The 18,721-nt window shown below is 34.7% G+C and overlaps 1 protein-coding gene across 1 annotated transcript in view; it reads left to right on the forward strand.

Annotated features, from left to right (window-relative positions):
• sardh (sarcosine dehydrogenase) overlaps nucleotides 1-18,721 on the forward strand; it is a 150,518-nt gene that overhangs the window by 83,420 nt on the left and 48,377 nt on the right. Inside the window, exons 13-17 of the mRNA XM_056466759.1 lie at nucleotides 3,418-3,501; nucleotides 4,501-4,614; nucleotides 6,471-6,609; nucleotides 8,739-8,852; nucleotides 9,018-9,165. Of these exons, the coding sequence (XP_056322734.1) occupies nucleotides 3,418-3,501; nucleotides 4,501-4,614; nucleotides 6,471-6,609; nucleotides 8,739-8,852; nucleotides 9,018-9,165 (599 nt within the window). The remainder of the gene's footprint in view (nucleotides 1-3,417; nucleotides 3,502-4,500; nucleotides 4,615-6,470; nucleotides 6,610-8,738; nucleotides 8,853-9,017; nucleotides 9,166-18,721) is intronic.

The raw sequence follows: 18,721 nt of genomic DNA on the forward strand, positions 1-18,721 counted from the left end.
GCTATCAGCTGTAACAACTTGGCATAGATAAAAAGACGAGAGCCTTAGGACCTTTTTTTTCCTGACAAAATTGCCTCAACGATTTTGATATGCTACAGTATAATCAATAGTCCAGAATTTCTTAAGTGTAGTGAAAATAAAGGGCTGTAATACGACTTGAGTACTCTTCAATACCTGGGTAGCTAAGCCATTCAGCGCTTTGTTAGTACATAATAGGATTTTAAAGTGTATAGAATGTTTAATGGGGAGCCAATGCAACGCTGATAGAACCAGACTAATATGATCATATTTCTTAGTTGATGGTTTTTGTGACTTTTTGTCTTTATTATGATAGAACAGCAAATATTGGCAGGAAGTAAAGTTGAAAAGAAAGAAGGGCGATTGGATTAGGAAAGTTTAGCATGCTGGGACTTGAGCTCAGTACATTTGCAGTACAATTGCGCTATATATGTCAGCCCACTGACCACTGTAGACACCAACAGTTTTAGTAAACACTCTAGCCAAAGCATTTGAATCTGCTGAAGTTTGTTCAGTAGGCCTACAGGGAAATTACCTAGTCACACATTATAATAATCTTGGTATGAAATCATATGAATTTGCTTTTCTGCATTAAATGTTGATAGTAGGGCTGGGCGATTTGGCCTAAAATCAAAATCTTAATTAATTGAACATTTTAACTCGATTACAGTTAATGAACAGTTATTTAAATTTTTTTCATTGACCCACAGTGCTTGTCATTCATGTAGCCGTGCATGTATGCTTCAGCTTGCTGTTTGTGTTGCTCTGCAATAACACTTCCGAAATGCTAGCTGGCAATGGGTTTTTATGAAACTCTGTATCGAGTTTCTTCAAGGGTGTATTTTCTAAATGCTACCTTAAACATACAAGAAGCTAAAACTCACTCATGTAGATGCAGGAAATGGAGGATGTGCAACAACTTTAATAATAAGGTAAACACAACATTTTCCATCTGGAGCTCCTTCATGGGACTCAGCACTTGTAAACACTCACTCCAATGGGCTCACTGCTGTCCCACGGCTCATCAAGCTGCCCGTGCATGTCAATGCTACCAAAACGACCAATCACAGAGTTTGCGCTACATGTTTTTGAGAGGTATGCGACCGTGCGAAGCCTGCACTGGACCATATGCGTGCGCTCAATGCAGAAGTGTAAAATATACGTATAATAAGTATAAAATAGTGTGGACACGTGACTCCACACGTGGTAGGGAAATTAATAAAAAAAAAATCGACCTGGCAAAATTTGATCGATTATAGATTTTAAATGTCAATTACGATTATTTTTTAATTAATCACCCAGTTGATAGCATATGTTATAATTTAAGATTAAGTAGAAACTTTCTCTGTGTTTTTGTAATGATATTTCATTTGCAATAGCATATTCAATATAAAACGAAAGGGACCAAGAGCAGAGCCTTGCTGTACCCCATAGTGTACTTATAATCATTATAATGATCAGAAACTGCAAAAAATTGATAGCGGATTACAGATTAAATCATAGTTTTAATCCACATCCATTTTATTCACTTGCTGTCCTGGCTGCCCATCTTACATAATTCAGTAATACTCATACTCAAGTGCTCTTTTGGAACTGATTAAGACATGACAGAAACTTGAGTCTGAGCTATTAATATTAATATATTATTCATGCTTTGGTATGTAGCTATCAAATATTGTTCATTCAAGTATAATTTGCGCAATAAATATCCAATTTACCATAAAGTGAACTGCAACCAGTAACTTAACGTACGAGAGACTGCATGTGATTCAATGACCTGAAAAAGTTTTGCCAAAAATTTTTTACGTTCTTTAATTAGAAATAAAAAAAAAAGTTAGAAATACTTTGTAGTAATAAACATATACTAAAATACTTAGTAATAAACATCAACTATAAATACTTAGTAACAAACATCTACTAATAAACATCTACTATAAATACTTTGTACATAATGCTTTGTACTAAAATACTCTATACATAATAAACCTTGTAGTAATATTTCAGCTTAATTGTATTTTGAATGTCAGTGGGTTTCTAGTGGTAAATTTATGATTGCCAGAGCTCAAATGCGTGTTTTGTTTTTACGTTTCAGACCAAATATTGATATTATGTAATGCATTTTTATGTAAACACACAGACACACATACACACTTGCTGTTTAACATGTAAAAAAACTCAATTAACACAATTAAAACATCATACATTTTCTCCAAAGTATTTCATCCTGTTTTTTCTGCCAGTTAATCTTTTTCAAAGTGATGTATGGCCTTGTTTTAAAGGAAGAGTGACCCAAATTGACATGAGAAGAATCAATATTGATGCTATTGGTCTTCATATATAGTAATTAATATCACCTTTGCAAATTCAGCTTTTAGATAGCACTATATCTCTTGACAAATCAGCAGAATTTGAAACAAGAATGTTAGAATGTAGATTTTCAGTGGTGATGCAGCATGGGGGACCTTAAAAAGGCTGTCTTAAAAGATTAGTTTATACACAAGTGTGTTATGAATTACTCACCCTCATGTTGTTCCAATCCCATGAGACCTTCATTCATCTTCAGAACACAACAAAGATATTTTTGGTGAAATGCGAGAGCTTTCATCCTCCATATACTGTACACTCAATTTTTTTTTTTTTACTAGTTCAAACTACTTAAAATGAGCTGAAACACCACAATTCTTGATATTTAATTGGGACAACTTAATTTTTTTATGTTCAATCCACATAAATTTGTTAAAACTATTAAGATAACTTAATCGATTTGTGTTGGGACAACATGAAAAAATTTTGTGGGACCCTGCGTTTTTTACAGTGTACAACAATTGTCCTGAGATGTTCAAAGTCCAGAAAATGAACCCAAAAAATTGTCAAAACATTCCATGTTACTTCAATTGTACTCATACAAAGCTCAAAGAACACTTTTGTGCACCAAATAATCTGTAAAAAAACCTATGTCCCCTATGTCTTCTCTCCTGTGTCAGATGAGTGTGCACATTTATTATAGACAGTACAATGTATTGCTGTTAGAGTTTACACTTCTCACTAGTATAAACATACACTTTGATATGACAGAAGACATAGGTGGACAAAGTTGTTTTTAGTTTTTTTGGGGGGCACACAAAGTGTTCCACATGTAGCTTCATATGATTACAGTTGAACGACTAAAGTTAAATGTTTTTGGTTCCTATTCTGGACTTCTTTGTACCATTGCTGTCTATGGAGGATGAGAGCTCCTGGATTTCATCAAAAATATAATTTTTGTTTAGAAGGTGTCTTAAAAAGTAATTAATGACATTTTGGGTGAACTAATCTAAGTTTGTTAAGACCTGATTATAATTTTAATCCAGTGATTGATGTTTGTTATTGACCTGATGTTTGGTGTGTGTTGTTTAACAGGTGCTACAGGAACACGGCTGTGTGTTTCAGGAGAGACATGGCTGGGAGAGACCTGGATGGTTTAACCGAGATGGAGCTGCTCCTGTGAGATTTCAACACAAACACACACACACACACACACACACACACACACACACACACACACACACACACACACACACACACATACTTGTTTTCAGTGGTTTATGAGGACTCTCCATAGACATAATATTTTATACTGTTAAAAAAAATGCGTATTATATAGACTTACCCTAATCCTACCCCTAAACTCAACTTTTTCAGGAAACCTGTGGCAAATTTTGAATGTGAAAAGGCCTGGTTAGGTATAATCTTTAACAGTTTTGAATTAGGCAAGTCAAGTTTATTTATATAGCACATTTCATACACAGTGGCAATTCAAAGTGCTTTACATAAACAGGAATAAAAGAGAAGTATAAGAAAAATAATAACAAATAATAAAAATGATAAAAAAAACTGATAAAAACAGATAAAATGTGTTAAAACAGGTTATAAAAGTATAAAAAAGAAGTGAAAAACATAAGTGCGCTGTCGGACGTATCACAGTGCTCATTCAGTAAAGGCACAGCTAAACAGATGTGTTTTCAGTCTTGATTTGAATGTGCCTAATGTTGGAGCACATCTGATCATTTCTGGAAGCTGATTCCAGCAGCGAGGGGCATAGTAGCTGAAACAGATTCACCCTGCTTTAACTGAACTCCTGGAATTTCTAGTTTATTTGATCCTAAAGATCTGAGTGATGTGTTAGGTTTGTATTCAGAGAGCATATCTGTAATGTATTGAGGTCCCAGGCCATTTAGTGAATTACACATGGCATGTCCTCATAAACCACCTCAACTTTGTAATACCTAGGTCATATCCTTGTCATTATACAAATTTGCCCTTGTAAACCACCAAAACCTACACACACACACACACACACGCACACACAAATGCACCCTTCAGTAGTGGACAGAAATAACTTTTTATTTTATGACAGAAAATCCACTTGATTATCAGTTGATGGTTTATTAATGTGTCTGTTAAACTTGTTTACTTTGTCCTTTTCCTTTTCCTTTTCCGCAGGTTCTGGATTATGATTACTATGGTGCTTATAATGTTCCCAAGAACACTGTTTACAAATACAGCGGGATACTGAGCAAAGAGTACACTTTTGACTTCCCTCCACATCATGATGTGGTGAGCAAACTCTGTATATGTGTGTGAATGTATTTGTGGCATATACTGTTCATATAAATTTCTCACTTTGTTACTTGGTCCTTTGGTGTATGTTTGAGAAGGGTCTGGCTGCAGAGGTGCACTTGCACCTTTTGGCTTGCACGCTCGGGCTTGTGTGCTCAGGCACCCACGCTTCCTGTGCAAGCGACGTACATGTAATTTACAATCGACACCTGCGCCTGTCACATCACTTGAAATCAACACAAATAAACCACAAGTTTCCAGTTTGTTTGCGTTGACAGTGACGACGTTGTCAAATAATTCTAAGTACTCAAGTTGTACTCCATGACAGAACCCCCAACCCACCCCACCCCCTGAAAAGCGGTTAGTATATTCATCATATGATTATGTTTTAATGTAAATTTACCAAACATTGATACCAGCAAAGCTTATTATTTATTTATAAGAACTATCTGGTCTAAATATACACACAAGGTATTCTTCCACAGTTATGAATAAAAAACACCAGGAAAATTTGAATTTTAGTTTTTATTTTAAACATTTCAAGGAGTTGTAGTATTACAACTAACAGATACACATTATGGTCTTACAGTAATGATTCTTGAATGACTTGGGAAACTATTGTTAAGAATGCAGATGTTGATGCAAGTGACGTCGCAGGGGAGTGCAGGACCCGTTTGCATTAAGTCCTTATAAAAAATCCCACAATTTAATAATAAACTAATATGTTCGTGTTGATAGGTTTGCACGTCTGTGCAGGAGTGCATACATATGAAATCGCAGTTTCAGTGCAGTCTTGACATGCAGACATGATCCCAGCCCAGTTTTATATGTCCTCCACACATAATGTCGAGGTCAACTCGATAAGGGAACGTCTCGACTCGCTTAACGGAAAGAAATCGGCACAGATGATGTGTAACATTACTGCAGAGCTGTTGTAAGGAAAGAATTTGTGGTTCGTTACGATCTGTTTACGTAACTATAGCAACTGTGGCGCCCGTCATCGTATGTTGCCAGAAACTACAGTGAAACGCTTAGAAAAAAAGGCGCTTGAGTAAGGGTGACAGATAAGAAGTTTGTTGCAACGATCTTAATGAAATCCGTTACCTTAGAGATTTTTCCGCCTCAGGGACACCCTTAAGTTAAATTACTGAAGGACTTTTATGCAAGTGGCCACAGGTGGTGATTGTAAATGACGTCACTTGCAGAGGAAGCGCAGTTGCCTGAGCGTGCAAGCCTGGAGGTGCAAGTGCAAATCTGCAGCCAGACTCTATTGGCATGTTTTGATTTGTTTTGTTTTGTTTTGTTTTGTTTTGTTTTTTGTTTTGTTTTGTTTTGTTTTGTTTTGTTTTGTTTTGTTTTGTTTTGTTTTGTTTTTTGTTTTGTTTTGTTTTGTTTTGTTTTGTTTTGTTTTGTTTTGTTTTTTTTGTTTTGTTTTGTTTTTTGTTTTGTTTTGTTGCTTGTTGTTTTGTTTTGTTTTGTTTGTTGTTTAGTTTTGTTTTGTTTTGTTTTTTGTTTTGTTTTGTTGCTTGTTGTTTTGTTTTGTTTTGTTTGTTGTTTAGTTTTGTTTTGTTTTGTTTTGTGTTTTTTTTTTTTTCTATTCTTAGTTTTTGTGCGTGTATGGTTTTGTTTGCTTTTTTGTGTTGTGTTACTTTTTGTTTTTGTGCTGATTAGTTTTACTTTGTCTTTTAAGTTTTGTTAATTTTATTCTCGGTTTTCCATATTTATTTATTTTTTTTTTATCGTGATTTAGCTTTTGTTTAGTGTGATGCATTATTTTAGCAGTTTTTTTTGTGTGTGTTGTATGGTTTTGAAATAATTTTATAACCATTTTGTATGCTTTTGTTTAATTCTAGATTCGAGATGAATGTTTAACCTGTAGGAATGCTGTAGCTGTGTTTGATATGTCCTACTTTGGTAAGTTTTACCTGTCTGGTCCGGATGCAAAGAAGGCTGCTGATTGGCTGTTTACAGCTGATGTCAACAAAGCTCCAGGTGAGAATCCCTATCAATACTGCCAACTTCCAAAAACTCACATTCACCACAACCATATTCTATGGTGGCCCAGTAATTCACCATACAACAAAACATAAAAAGCAAACATAATTCAAAACACAACGTAATCAAGCCACAGCACAAAACAGGCCAGAAACAATGGAATCAATCCAAAATCAAGCTAGAATCACATTAAAACACAGAATTATATGTAAAAGCCTATATAAGTAAACAACAACAGAATTGTCACCACACTACGAAAACAAGCCACAATACAACAGAAATGCTCTGATCCTGTCCTTGGAGAAGTAATCTGAAGAAATGGGCGATTGCTTGCATAATATTTAGTTTGTTTAACAGTTACATTAACAGTTACATAATATAATATTACATAAATAAATAATATTATAAAATAATATAAAATAAATATAAATAATATAAAATAATAAAATAATATAAAAAGTTACATAAATAATATTAACAGTTACATAATATTATTGCCAATAGCATGTTTTATGTATTCCCTGTTTCTATTAGTAATGATAATAAAAAAAACCTTCACAGACTCTACTTGTCTGACAATAAAGGATCCATGCCGGCCAGAATAAAACATACAGTATGCAAGAAATTTCCACAGACCAGCTATCTTTAGTGGCCAGAAGCATTTTTGTTGTTTTATGGCTTGATTTTGTTGTGTTGTAAACTTGTATTTGCTTTCAATTGTGTTGGTGGTTGTGTTGTTGTGAACTTATTTTAGCTCTTTAAATTGTATTGTGCTGTGGCTTGTTTCCATTGGCTTGTGAACTTTAATTTGCTGTTTAAATTCAGGGCAACACTTTAGCTTAGTTCACAATTCACTGTATTAACGAGCCATTAACTAATACTGCTATCTTAATAAACTACTAATTAGCGGTTTATTAACAGTGTTTATTAATAGTAAGTTAGAAGTTGATTTTAGGATTTTCGGTTGGACTATAGGGATGCAGATTAAGATCATACTTTATAGCTACTAATAAACAGTTACTATCTTAATAATAGTTAGAAAGTAAGCCAGTAGTTAATAGCATGAATTAGATTAGATTAGATTCAACTTTATTGTCATTACACATGTACAAGTACAAGGCAACGAAATGCAGTTTAGGTCTAACCAGCAGTGCAATAGCAGCAAGTGCAGGATACAGGTATAAGTTATAAAGTGCAGTTATAGAAAAACTATGGTAATAATTACAGATGAATGTACTATGAACATTATATACAGGTTGTATTAGCTATGAACAGATTTACAATAAATGAATATATGTACAGATAGATAAACAATTACAAATGTCCATGTGCAGTGGGTATGTACAGTTCAAATAAGTGAATCAGTGCAATGTAGTGCAATGAATATGTGCAAACTTTAAATGTGCAAATGGTAAATATTGCAGTGATTGTGAGGAGTTTAAGTTAGAGGAGTGTGGGGGGTGTATTGGGGGGGGTAAAAGAGTCAGTGAGGGGCAGAGTTCAAAAGGGAGACAGCTCTTGGGACAGCTCAGGGAATTGTGACCTGACCTACACTGTAAAACCCCAAAAATTAAGGTAACTCAAACCATTTGAGGAAACCGATTGCTACAAACCATTTAGGTTCAAAAACTTATCTATATGAGTACTGTGAACTTACTCCATTTAAGGTGAAGTAATGAGGTATTTATTTAACTCATTACCTTCAACGCTGAGTTCAAAACTAATTTCAAATGAGTAGAATTAACTTAGTCAATTTTGTGTTAACTACACTCATTTCATTTGATAAAGTTTACTGTTACAGTGTATCTAAAGACCTAAAGTGTTCCCCAAATTCAGTGTTTTGACTTGTTTTTTTTTTTTTTTTTTTTTAAATCTGACATGAGGCAACAGATGAAAATTAGCCCTTGTGGCTAAATCTGGCATATCAACAGTTTTACTGTTGATTAATGAGCCTTTTAAAAAATAAATGCTCTCACTTTATATTGGGAAACATATGTTTGCTTTTTATATAAAAAAATGTTATAGTGTTGTGCCCCACAGTATCACAGAAGAATTCTTCACATATATCCTCATTTTGTCTAAATACACAGTTTCAGAAGTGTAATCCTCCTGATTTTGTGTTTCAGGATCCACCGTCTACACCTGCATGTTAAACCAGAGGGGCGGAGTCGAGTCTGACCTCACTGTCAGTCGTCTGGAGCCAAGCCCCGCTCACCTCCCGCTGACACCCGAATCAACTGGTAACCAACGCACATTATTCATCCCATTCAGGGTCACACTACTGATGCGCAAGGCCTTGAAACAGGACGTTAGAGAAGTCATAGGCATCTCATCAGCATTTTAGCAGGATGCGTGGAGTTTATATTCCCCTCACTCTCTCTCTCTCTGTTTTTATGTGCTTCAAGGTGATGCGTATTACCTGGCCATTGGAGGTGGTGTGGCACAGCATAACTGGAGCCACATTCAGTCTGTGCTGCAGGACCAGGGTTTCCGCTGCACACTAATAGACCACACTGAGGACATGGGCATGATCAGCATACAGGGACCCAAGAGGTTGGCACACATGCACACACACATATATAAATGAGCTCTGTTCAAAACACAGTTATTACTGGGTTGAACAACTTTGTCGGGAATATAAACTTTATTGAATGCACTGATATGAAAATTTTGGTCAATATTTGTAGTAGATAATATTTGGAAGCCGATAACCAATGCATAGAGCGATAAATACAATATTTTATCCTTTATTAAACAAAACAAAAGGCAAACAAGTGTTTTTTTTTTTAATCAGCCCATTAATGATAACAGTATATACATACAGCAGGGAAAATAAGTATTGAACGTGTTATGTTTTTTCCTGGGAATAATACAAATGACACAAGGAGAAATTACTGAACTATTGAAATGTATTTAATACTTTATATAAAGGCTTTTTTGGTGATGGCAGATTAAAAACACCTCCCATATGGAGAATGAAGTCACATGAATTGCTCAGGTGTGAGTTTTTCACAGACTTCAACAGGGTGTACAAATCTTGATGGTTCTGTGGGTCTCGTCTATCAAATCGGATCTTTAATTTGTATTTTCTATTGGATTCAAGTCAGGTGATTGGCTGGGCCATTCTGCAGCTTAATTTTCTTTCTCTGAAAGCATTTGAGAGTTTCTTTGGCTGTGATTTGGATCATTGTCTTGCTGAAATGTCCACCCTGGTTTCATCTTCATCATCCTGATAATGTAGATGTTGGACTGAAGCAGCTAATATTAATTTACAATGGGGAAGGGCAGAGGGAACTACTGAGAGATTTCAGCTGCTGTCTGGGCTTTCACTGTCTTTCTACACCTCTCTTTCTTCATGTATTCAATACTTTTGTATGCAATGTTTCATTTTATTATGCATAACTTAATTTGTAAACTAATTAGATTTGTCTTCTTTGCATATATGGATATATTCTTTGGTTGTTACCAACATCCGGGTAAAATTTCAAGTCAGCGGCACCTTTAAAAATATGTTTTCTGAGAAAAACTGTCGTGTTAAATACTTCTTTTCCCTGCTCTATTGCATAATTTTGTAAAATCCTCTCAAAATGGTAAATAATAATGCAAATTATCTAAATTTGTATTAGGTGATTCATAACCAATTTTTCAGAGCCAAAAACGAATAATAACGATACAGTAACATTAAAAATAAGCATTTACTGGCTAATACAGATAAGGCAGCCAATATGCTTACGATGTTCATTCTTTTATGATCTGTTATAATGTGTATAAGCAAGATCTAATAAAATGAGGAAATTGTCTAAAAAACAACTATAGGATTCCGAAATGGCCTCTGCATGTATTTATGTACATTTTATAATTTTTTTTTACATTTTGTATTATTTCATTCCCTGTATTTAGGTCAATTTTTCAGTCCCAGAGGGATTTTTAAAGGTTTTTAACAGAGTTGGGTGTAACGTGTTCCACAGTAATGTAACGAATTACATTTTAAATTTGTGTAATTTGACTGTTTTTGGAAGAAAGAAGAAAAATCACATTTTTCACGGCAACGTCAGTTAACAAGCATGCGCTTTTATATTGCTGGAGAAGGAAAGCTGAGATGATTGCTGACGAGAGTGGTTGCTTCAAATGGAAATACAGACATTACTTTGATTTCATTGAGCGTAAAAACTAAAATATTGCTGTGAAATGCAGTCTATGTCCAGTCTATAAAGAACTTTCAACTACTTTTAACTCGATCAGCAACATATTTAAGCACTTGAACATGAAGCATTCTGTTCAAGGATGACGCCGGCGCCCAGAAACACGACGGTCCAACTCAGCCTAAACAGGCTAAATTGAAATTTTTTGTGCAGGATCAGGAGTGAAGGTATCTTGTGAATATGAAGAGAAGCGTTGCTGCTTATGGGGCTGTTCACATATCATGTCTTTTGTGCGTACGCTCATATTAGGAGCGCATATTATAGGTGCATTGCATTTCCTAGATGCACCCAGTTGTAAACCCCAATCACGTGACAAGAACTGATCGATCAGCTTCATACTTTGGAATATACACATTTCGGTAGACTAATTACCTCAGACAAACACAAAACACCCAAACACTGCAGTGCTTTTTCATACTATGGAAGTCAATGGCTACGGGAATCTAGTTTTCTTCTAAATGTCTTCTTTTCAGGTTTATTTTGTATTTTTATAGAAATATTTTATATGTTTTAAAAATAACTTCAAAGTAAAGTAATTAGTAATCTGATTACTTTTTAACATTATGTAATTAGTAATGTAATCAGATTACAATTTTCCAGTATTAATCAATAATTTGTAATCTATTACTTTTTAAAGTAACTTACACAAAAGTGGTTTCACTAATGTGAAATATTGCATTTATGAATAAATAATACAAAAAAGTATAAATAAAAAATATATAAATAACAAATGTATAAAAAAATCATAAACAAGGTTTTATTGTTCTAAATAAAACATGATAGATATTGCACATTATAATTCAATTAAAATATAAAACATGAAAAAATATGTAATAGTGATAGCTATATTAATAATACATCAGCAGTGGAAAAAAAGGTTCCAACAATATTATTTCTTTTTGTTATAATTGTAGTTTATCTTTATTTCAATATGCAATAAGGCAGCATCTTGGAGACTCCTCCATCGGATAATTGTGACAGATTCACCTTTTCCTTTCTCTTTTTTTTCTCTGGATGTGGTGCTCTATACAGTAATTACATGCACCGCAGGACATCTGAAACCATTTCACACGCTGTCTGCCCTGTAAACTGCAGGAAATAGATGGAAAAAGAGCCATAAATCAAATATTGTCAAATGGCCGTTCATTATGAAGCGACTTAGAGGTGTAATAAGGAAAACAATGAAGAGATGTTGGAAAAAATAGTAGAATGGATTAATAAATTCTGAGGGGGTTTGCTTAATCTGCATAAATTATATTAAATTGAAATTAAATGAGCAGTATAACCTTAGCATATTACTGACATGAGCTAAAATAATTATAATACATAAGGCAAATTAGTGGCAAGTGAAGTTCCCTCACATATTTTATCACTGTATTGAATATGGAAAAATAATGTAAGAGATCTCTTGAAATTTTAAGTTTCTCTATGTAGGAGCCCGTTATAGCAGCCTATTTCTGCAGCTCTTTGTTAATAAATGCTACAGCATACTGTAACTATAATAAACTTGTCTTAATAAACTAATCTTGTCATATCAAAACCCAGAAAGAGGTTGGGATTTTGTGTTTATATTATATTTATCATTTATTAATTAGCATTTTTTTTTTACTGATGTTTGATTTTACAAAAAAAACCCTGCTGTTTTACCACCCCAAATTGTTTTTTAAGGCTTCACATATACATTATACCTGTTTTATAAAATTTAAGAATTTTCCCCTTACAGGTTACATATTATTGAATACGGGTAAATCGCAGCTTTAAGTTGGTATGTCTCTTAGTCACGGTAATTATGGTTCAGACATGTCACAGTTTGAAAAATAAGCTTTTCTATAAGTAAATATAAGGTCCAGTGAAATTAAAATAAAGTATTTTTAGATGTTAGTATCAGTATGTAAGTCTTCAAGGATATCTATAAGCTAGTTTGGTAGATATAAAACTGATATAAACAAGTAAATCTTGCAGTTTGTCACCTCCACCTAAATGGATCAACATTTTTTTCACGTCACTTCACACTTCAGTTTCTCATCAAATGTTGACCAATGAAATGCTCTCCAGTGTCTGACATGCCCCGCCCCCTTCTCATTTGCTTTTTTATTTGATGCGCTTGAGCTCAACCTCTCTCACTGGCAGCAAAGAGCATAGAATCACCAAGAGGCAACACTCAATAGAACGTTCCATTGCAGCAGCAGCTCCCATCAACAGCCCCGCGATTCCTCCATTTTGGAGTGAAAGCGATCTGCCGTCCATTGGATCTTATTGCTGTCGCGATGGCAAGCAGCTGCTTTGTTTTTTATTTATTTATTTATTTATTTAAAAAGCGCATTAAAGCTGAGATACAACCTGAAAGACAACAATACAACACTTATTATCACAATCATCTACACTTTTAGCCATTTATTCTACAGACTTATATATAATATGCTGTTGTTCTATTGGAATTTTCATTTCAAAATGGCCACCACTTGACACTAGTGGCTGTTTCCCAAATCGCACTAGAGTGTCGCCTCATGGTGGTTCTATGCTCTTTTGCTGGCAGAGCAGTGATAAAACAAAATGCTATTGGCTGTTTTTTTTTAAGGGGAGGAGCTACTTTGTCCCGGACCTTTCTTTGTTTTTCAGTTTTCAAAAAATGCTAATTTCAAAGCACTTCACGGGACTTTTAAGTTGGAATTTCTTCAAAAGGTGATTTTCTTAGTCTATAATTAAGCAAATATTTGACCTGGCCTAACTCAGTCAATATTAAACATATGAAGGTTATGATGTCAGTCCCGTAGGCAGCCTGGTGAAAGGGGTGGTTCTTTTTTTCTCCAAAAATTGACCTTTTTGCAGTTATTCGCCACATTTTCTGTTTAATTATGGGATTTTAATAATGCATTTTAGTGATATTTGAAGTACTTTTTAAAAACTGGATTACCAAAAATATTTCCCAAAGATTTAGAATAAAGAAATAAGGAAAAAATACTTTTTTTAAAGTTTTAAATTAAAAACTGTAGTCTAAAAACTATTGTCATTTATTTTTCAAAATTCCAGAATTTGGCCATTTCAATCAAAAAAATTGTTATATAATAATATTATTATTAATAATAATAATGTAGAGCTTCACAATTTTACTAGCCTCTTTTGTAAAATAAAGAAAGTATATTTGAAAAATCATGGATAACAACAATCGCCAAAATAATGTTCAAATTAACTTTAATATGAGCCGCCTTTTTATTGGTTGTTTTTTGTTTTAAGAATAAGGTCCAAGATTTAAAACAAAAGTTACTTGAAAAATGTTTTCTCTATTTAACAACAATACAGTGGCGAAAGATGGCTTCTCTTACGTCAGATTATAAAATGAAAATATTTGTTGGCCAACTGATTAGCTGAAGTCACACCGAAGCGACAGCCAACAGAGGATTCCGTGGTCTTAAAGCGTTTTTTATGGATTATTTTCACTATTTATGATGGCATAGCAGTCAAAGTAGGACAAGTAAGGGATGGGTCTTCTGAACCCACCCTGGCTATGAGCCTAGATGTCACAAAATATTGTTTACATTGTGTAGAATGAAATTTTGTAGAACTAAAAATACTTCAGCTGAGTTTTCACAGAGTATGTCACATTTAATGCAAAAAAGTGCTTAATGACAACATTGGTTGTATTCTGTAAATTTATGATGACATTTCATCCCAATTTAAATAAAAAATTTGCCATTCAGAGGCATTTTTTTAACATAAAATAACCAAAAAGATGCTTTGTTCATTGTTTTCTCAAAATAAAGCCCTTTAGATATAGATACAGATATAGAGATCTCAGAACAAGTAATCTTTGCAGCTTTTTTTTAATCAATCTTATTTTTTGATCCAGAATTCTGAAAGTAGTTCTGAAACTTTATTTTTGTTTCAAAAGATCAAGGCAAATAAGGTTTTTCGTTCTGTGAGCTCTTTCAAGCACTTCTGCTTTGCTCATCACAACAGTGTGTCCTTCGACTTTGTCCTTTAGTCCTTTTCCTCTTATGTCCAGATGAAAGCCAGATGAAAGAGTCAGTAGCTTTGTGAAATCTCCTTCTCCTTCATCATGATCTTCATGGCTTTGGAGAGGCCAGTGGCTCCTGTCAGCTCTGCTCCGTCACATCCTAATTAGAATAGCGGTGTGTTTCTAATGAACACTAGCTAGTTTCAATCCCACGCCGTCTACATGAGCTCTCGCTTCTCTCTCTCTCTTGTTCAGTAGTAACTGCGGGGACTGGAGACTTTCATTGTTACAGTCATTCCAGTCTGAAAGCTTCGCTGTCTAGCGATTCAGAATCAGCTGCACACTTTGTTCACTTAAATTTAAATGCTGTCATGCGTGCTTAAATAGTTCTTGCAACCAAAAAAAATTACATTCTGTTATTAATTATTCACCCTCATGTCTTTCCAATCCCCAGTCTGAACACAAATTAAGATATTTTAGATGAAATCCAGGAGCTCTCTCATCCTCCATACACAGATATGATCGTGAGACATTAAAAGTCCATAAAAAAAACATTGTCAATGCCATGTGACTTCACTGGTTTAACTGTAATAAAACAACAATCTAAGTACGCATTTGTTTGCCAAAAAAGCTGTAAAAACAACTGTGTTCATTATGTTTTCTGTGTTTGGTCAGAATGTGCGTTTAATATGGCCAAAACAACTTATTGCATTTAGAGTCTGTAGCCAGGGGCAGACTTAACCAATAAGAGAGGTAAGCAGGCGCTTAGGGCTAAGGAGGATTAGGGTGCTCTGACCAATGCCAAGAAGCTTTTCAACGTTATTACTACTTTTCAAAACCAGGAGCCCCCATGAATAATGGAACGTTCCTTCTAAACTGCACATGCGCAAGATGTGAGTGGTTCAGAGACACTGCCAGTCTGCTAGCGATCAGAGTAGAGCTGAGGTAGCGGTAGTGTAGTGTGCAAAAGTGAGAATTTTGAGAAAATTTGGGGGAAAATATTATAAATAAGACAAACAATGAAAAGCAGCTACCGCCGCGATTCTGCTTTCTGGCCAAAATACCTGTCAGACGAGGAGCGCTGTGAGTTTGTTATTATATGGCCTGTTCAAATAAAATGAAATTTCCCAGTGAAAAGTAACAGCCGCCGATTCACAAACAGGAATTATTCAATTCATATAAAAAGTCAATTCATGTAAAAATAGTGACAAGATTAGTTTGATTGATTTAATTAAATTTGTTTAAATGTTGGGGGTTGGGGTTGGGTGGTGGTTCGTAGTATGTTAGGCGACCATCAACCATTTTCTGGATGGAAGATGACAAGCTGACAAAATATAGTCACTCTGATATAAGTTTTATTTATGGAGAAAATTACAAAGCACTGCAGTGTTTGTGAGTTTTGTGTTTGTCTGAGATAATTAGTTCACAGAAATGTGTATATTTGATACAAGCTGAAGCTGATAAGTCAGTTCTTGTCACGTGACTGGGCTCCCGACATTCATTTATCTGTGTGCGTCTGGAAGGCGCGAGTGCTTCAAGGCTGATTTAGCATGCTGCGCAAGCCGAGCACCTCCATTGGAAATAACGAACTTGCGCGAATTCTAGAAAAGTCGCGAACGTTATTAGCGATCTTCAACAGTTGACCTTCTGGCACAGACATCAAATCACCTGATTTATTGACAAATGGGTTGCCGATCCATTCCTTGCCAGTTTGCGGGTCCTTCACTGGGCCTTTTCCCTTTCCAAACTTTCCAAAGACGTCTTTTTCTTTTTTACATTTTGCTGCTTGTGGGTTAAATTTGGGTGCTCAAGTAACCGAGATGTAAGTGAGAGAATACAGTCATTTTTCTAAATAAAATATCGTTCAGACTCCGATAATAAATAAAGCTGAAATAATTAATTATTTCTTGTGTGGCCCGGTACCGGTACGTGGCCCAGAGGTTAAGGACCACTGGTTTAAACAACAGATTAGGTCACAGTCCTGAACAATTTAGATTTAATCCTAATTAAACAGACCTGATCAAACTAATCAAGTCCTTCAGGCTTATTTGAAACTTATAGGTAAGTGTGTTGAAGCAGGGTTGGACCTAAACTCTGCAGGGCAGAGTGTGAAATTCTGTCGATAATTGATATCAATAAAGCAAGCAATTGCTCCACATTTATAATTTCTGTACAGAGAGGTCATGTTTTGATCTTCGATTGGTCTCATGCAATTACGTGATACGATTTTACAGGTCAGACTTTACCAAGCTTGAACTTTGGAATGCAGCAACATGTGAAACATGCGCACAAGTTTCCTGTCAGCTGCATTCACATGCATATAAATGGAAGTCTATGGGGCCAAAAGTGCAGTGTGACCGCAGCTTTAGATGGTGTATAAGAACTGCCATGCTCCTTTGCCATGAAGCAATTTTTGTCTGAGCCAGAGAAAGAAAATTGCATAACTTGTCAAAGCTCAAAACCTATCAACCTCAAAACATTTCAACGATGTAACGTTTGTTTTATTTTATTTAAAGCAAATCATTTATGATTTGTGAAACACACGCTAATCTCTATAGAGCTGGCAATTATAATTATTTTACACAATCTCATAATATGTTTTATTCACAGCAGATGCACACTATATAGGTAAAAATAGAACATTCACCTTATACTTTTTCCAGTTAAACAGCCACTTACTTACAAAAATTTGTGAATTTGTAAATCCAGCAGCTCTAAACTCTCTACTGAAGCTCAAGATTTCTTAACATTTGAATAATATTGGAGTTTGTTTATTTGTTTTTTTACAGTATGTTAAATATGTGTATATACAGTAAATATAGTGCATATGGGTATCATTTATTCAATTCATTCAAACAGTAGATTAATGTCATCTGGAACCAGGGATTGGAATGTGAATGTAGATACAGCTGATGAAATATTATAAAATAAGTCTCTGAGTAATGATGTGCCGTCTGTGATTTTTACGGCTGGCCTTGTCCTCGTGAAAATCCTCCTCAATATTTTTGCTAGAATTACAGCATAACAATGAAAAACTCTGCTTTCCTCCCACAAAATGTGATTTACCGAAGTTACGACATCTTCCAGCCTCAACATTTTGTGATGCTCCTGGAACAGCAAAGGATGTTGTGTAAATCGTGTTGTTTGTCAATGCGTACAGTATATGTTGTTTAGGGGGTGATGCTTATTAGATGCAGTGTGTTTGAGCGAAGATGTTATGAGCCACCTTTGGTTAGATGCATATTGAAATGATCCTGGTGTCATACAGTATGGGTTTGTGTCAGGACGGCGGTGAGATTTATGCAGTGTTAGCGGAGCGAGTGACTGTTCTTATGTCGACTGCTGAAGTGTGAATATTGGCTGTATTGTCATCTACATACACGCTTCCAAGGCTGCGTTTGCAACGTACTGAAGTGAAAAGTGATTTGAAAATACTGTTGCAATTAAAATTCATTTCATGTTATTGTTATTATGATTATTTATTTGCTGTATTATCTGGAGAATGTCCAGGCTGTGAAGTTTTCCAAACAGTGAAAGTGAATGTTTTATTCCCCACACAAAACTGTTTAGTTTAATCATAGAACAACTAGCATAGTGTTTAAAGTGTATGAATTTTTATTTTGATTAATTTTTAGCTTGATTGTCAAATTACATGAATTAGAGGAGCCTGGATATATATCGCTCAGACTTTAATTTAATTTAACAATTTTCACTGTTAATAAACCATTAACTAAGACTTTTAGCCAAATTGAGTTACACTACCTGACAGAAGTCTAGTTGCCTATCCAAGTTTTAGGAACAACAAATAAAAACTTGACTTCTAATTGATCATTTGGCATCAGAAGTGGCTAATATGAAAGGCAATGACCTCTAGATTATGTTTATTTCACCAAAATAAAATATGATCATGCCTTGTTTTTTAATTATTCAATTAGGACAGGTCTGAATTTGC

This window comes from Danio aesculapii, chromosome 10 (genome assembly GCF_903798145.1).
Source record: "Danio aesculapii chromosome 10, fDanAes4.1, whole genome shotgun sequence".
Classification (NCBI taxonomy): Eukaryota; Metazoa; Chordata; class Actinopteri; order Cypriniformes; family Danionidae; genus Danio; species Danio aesculapii.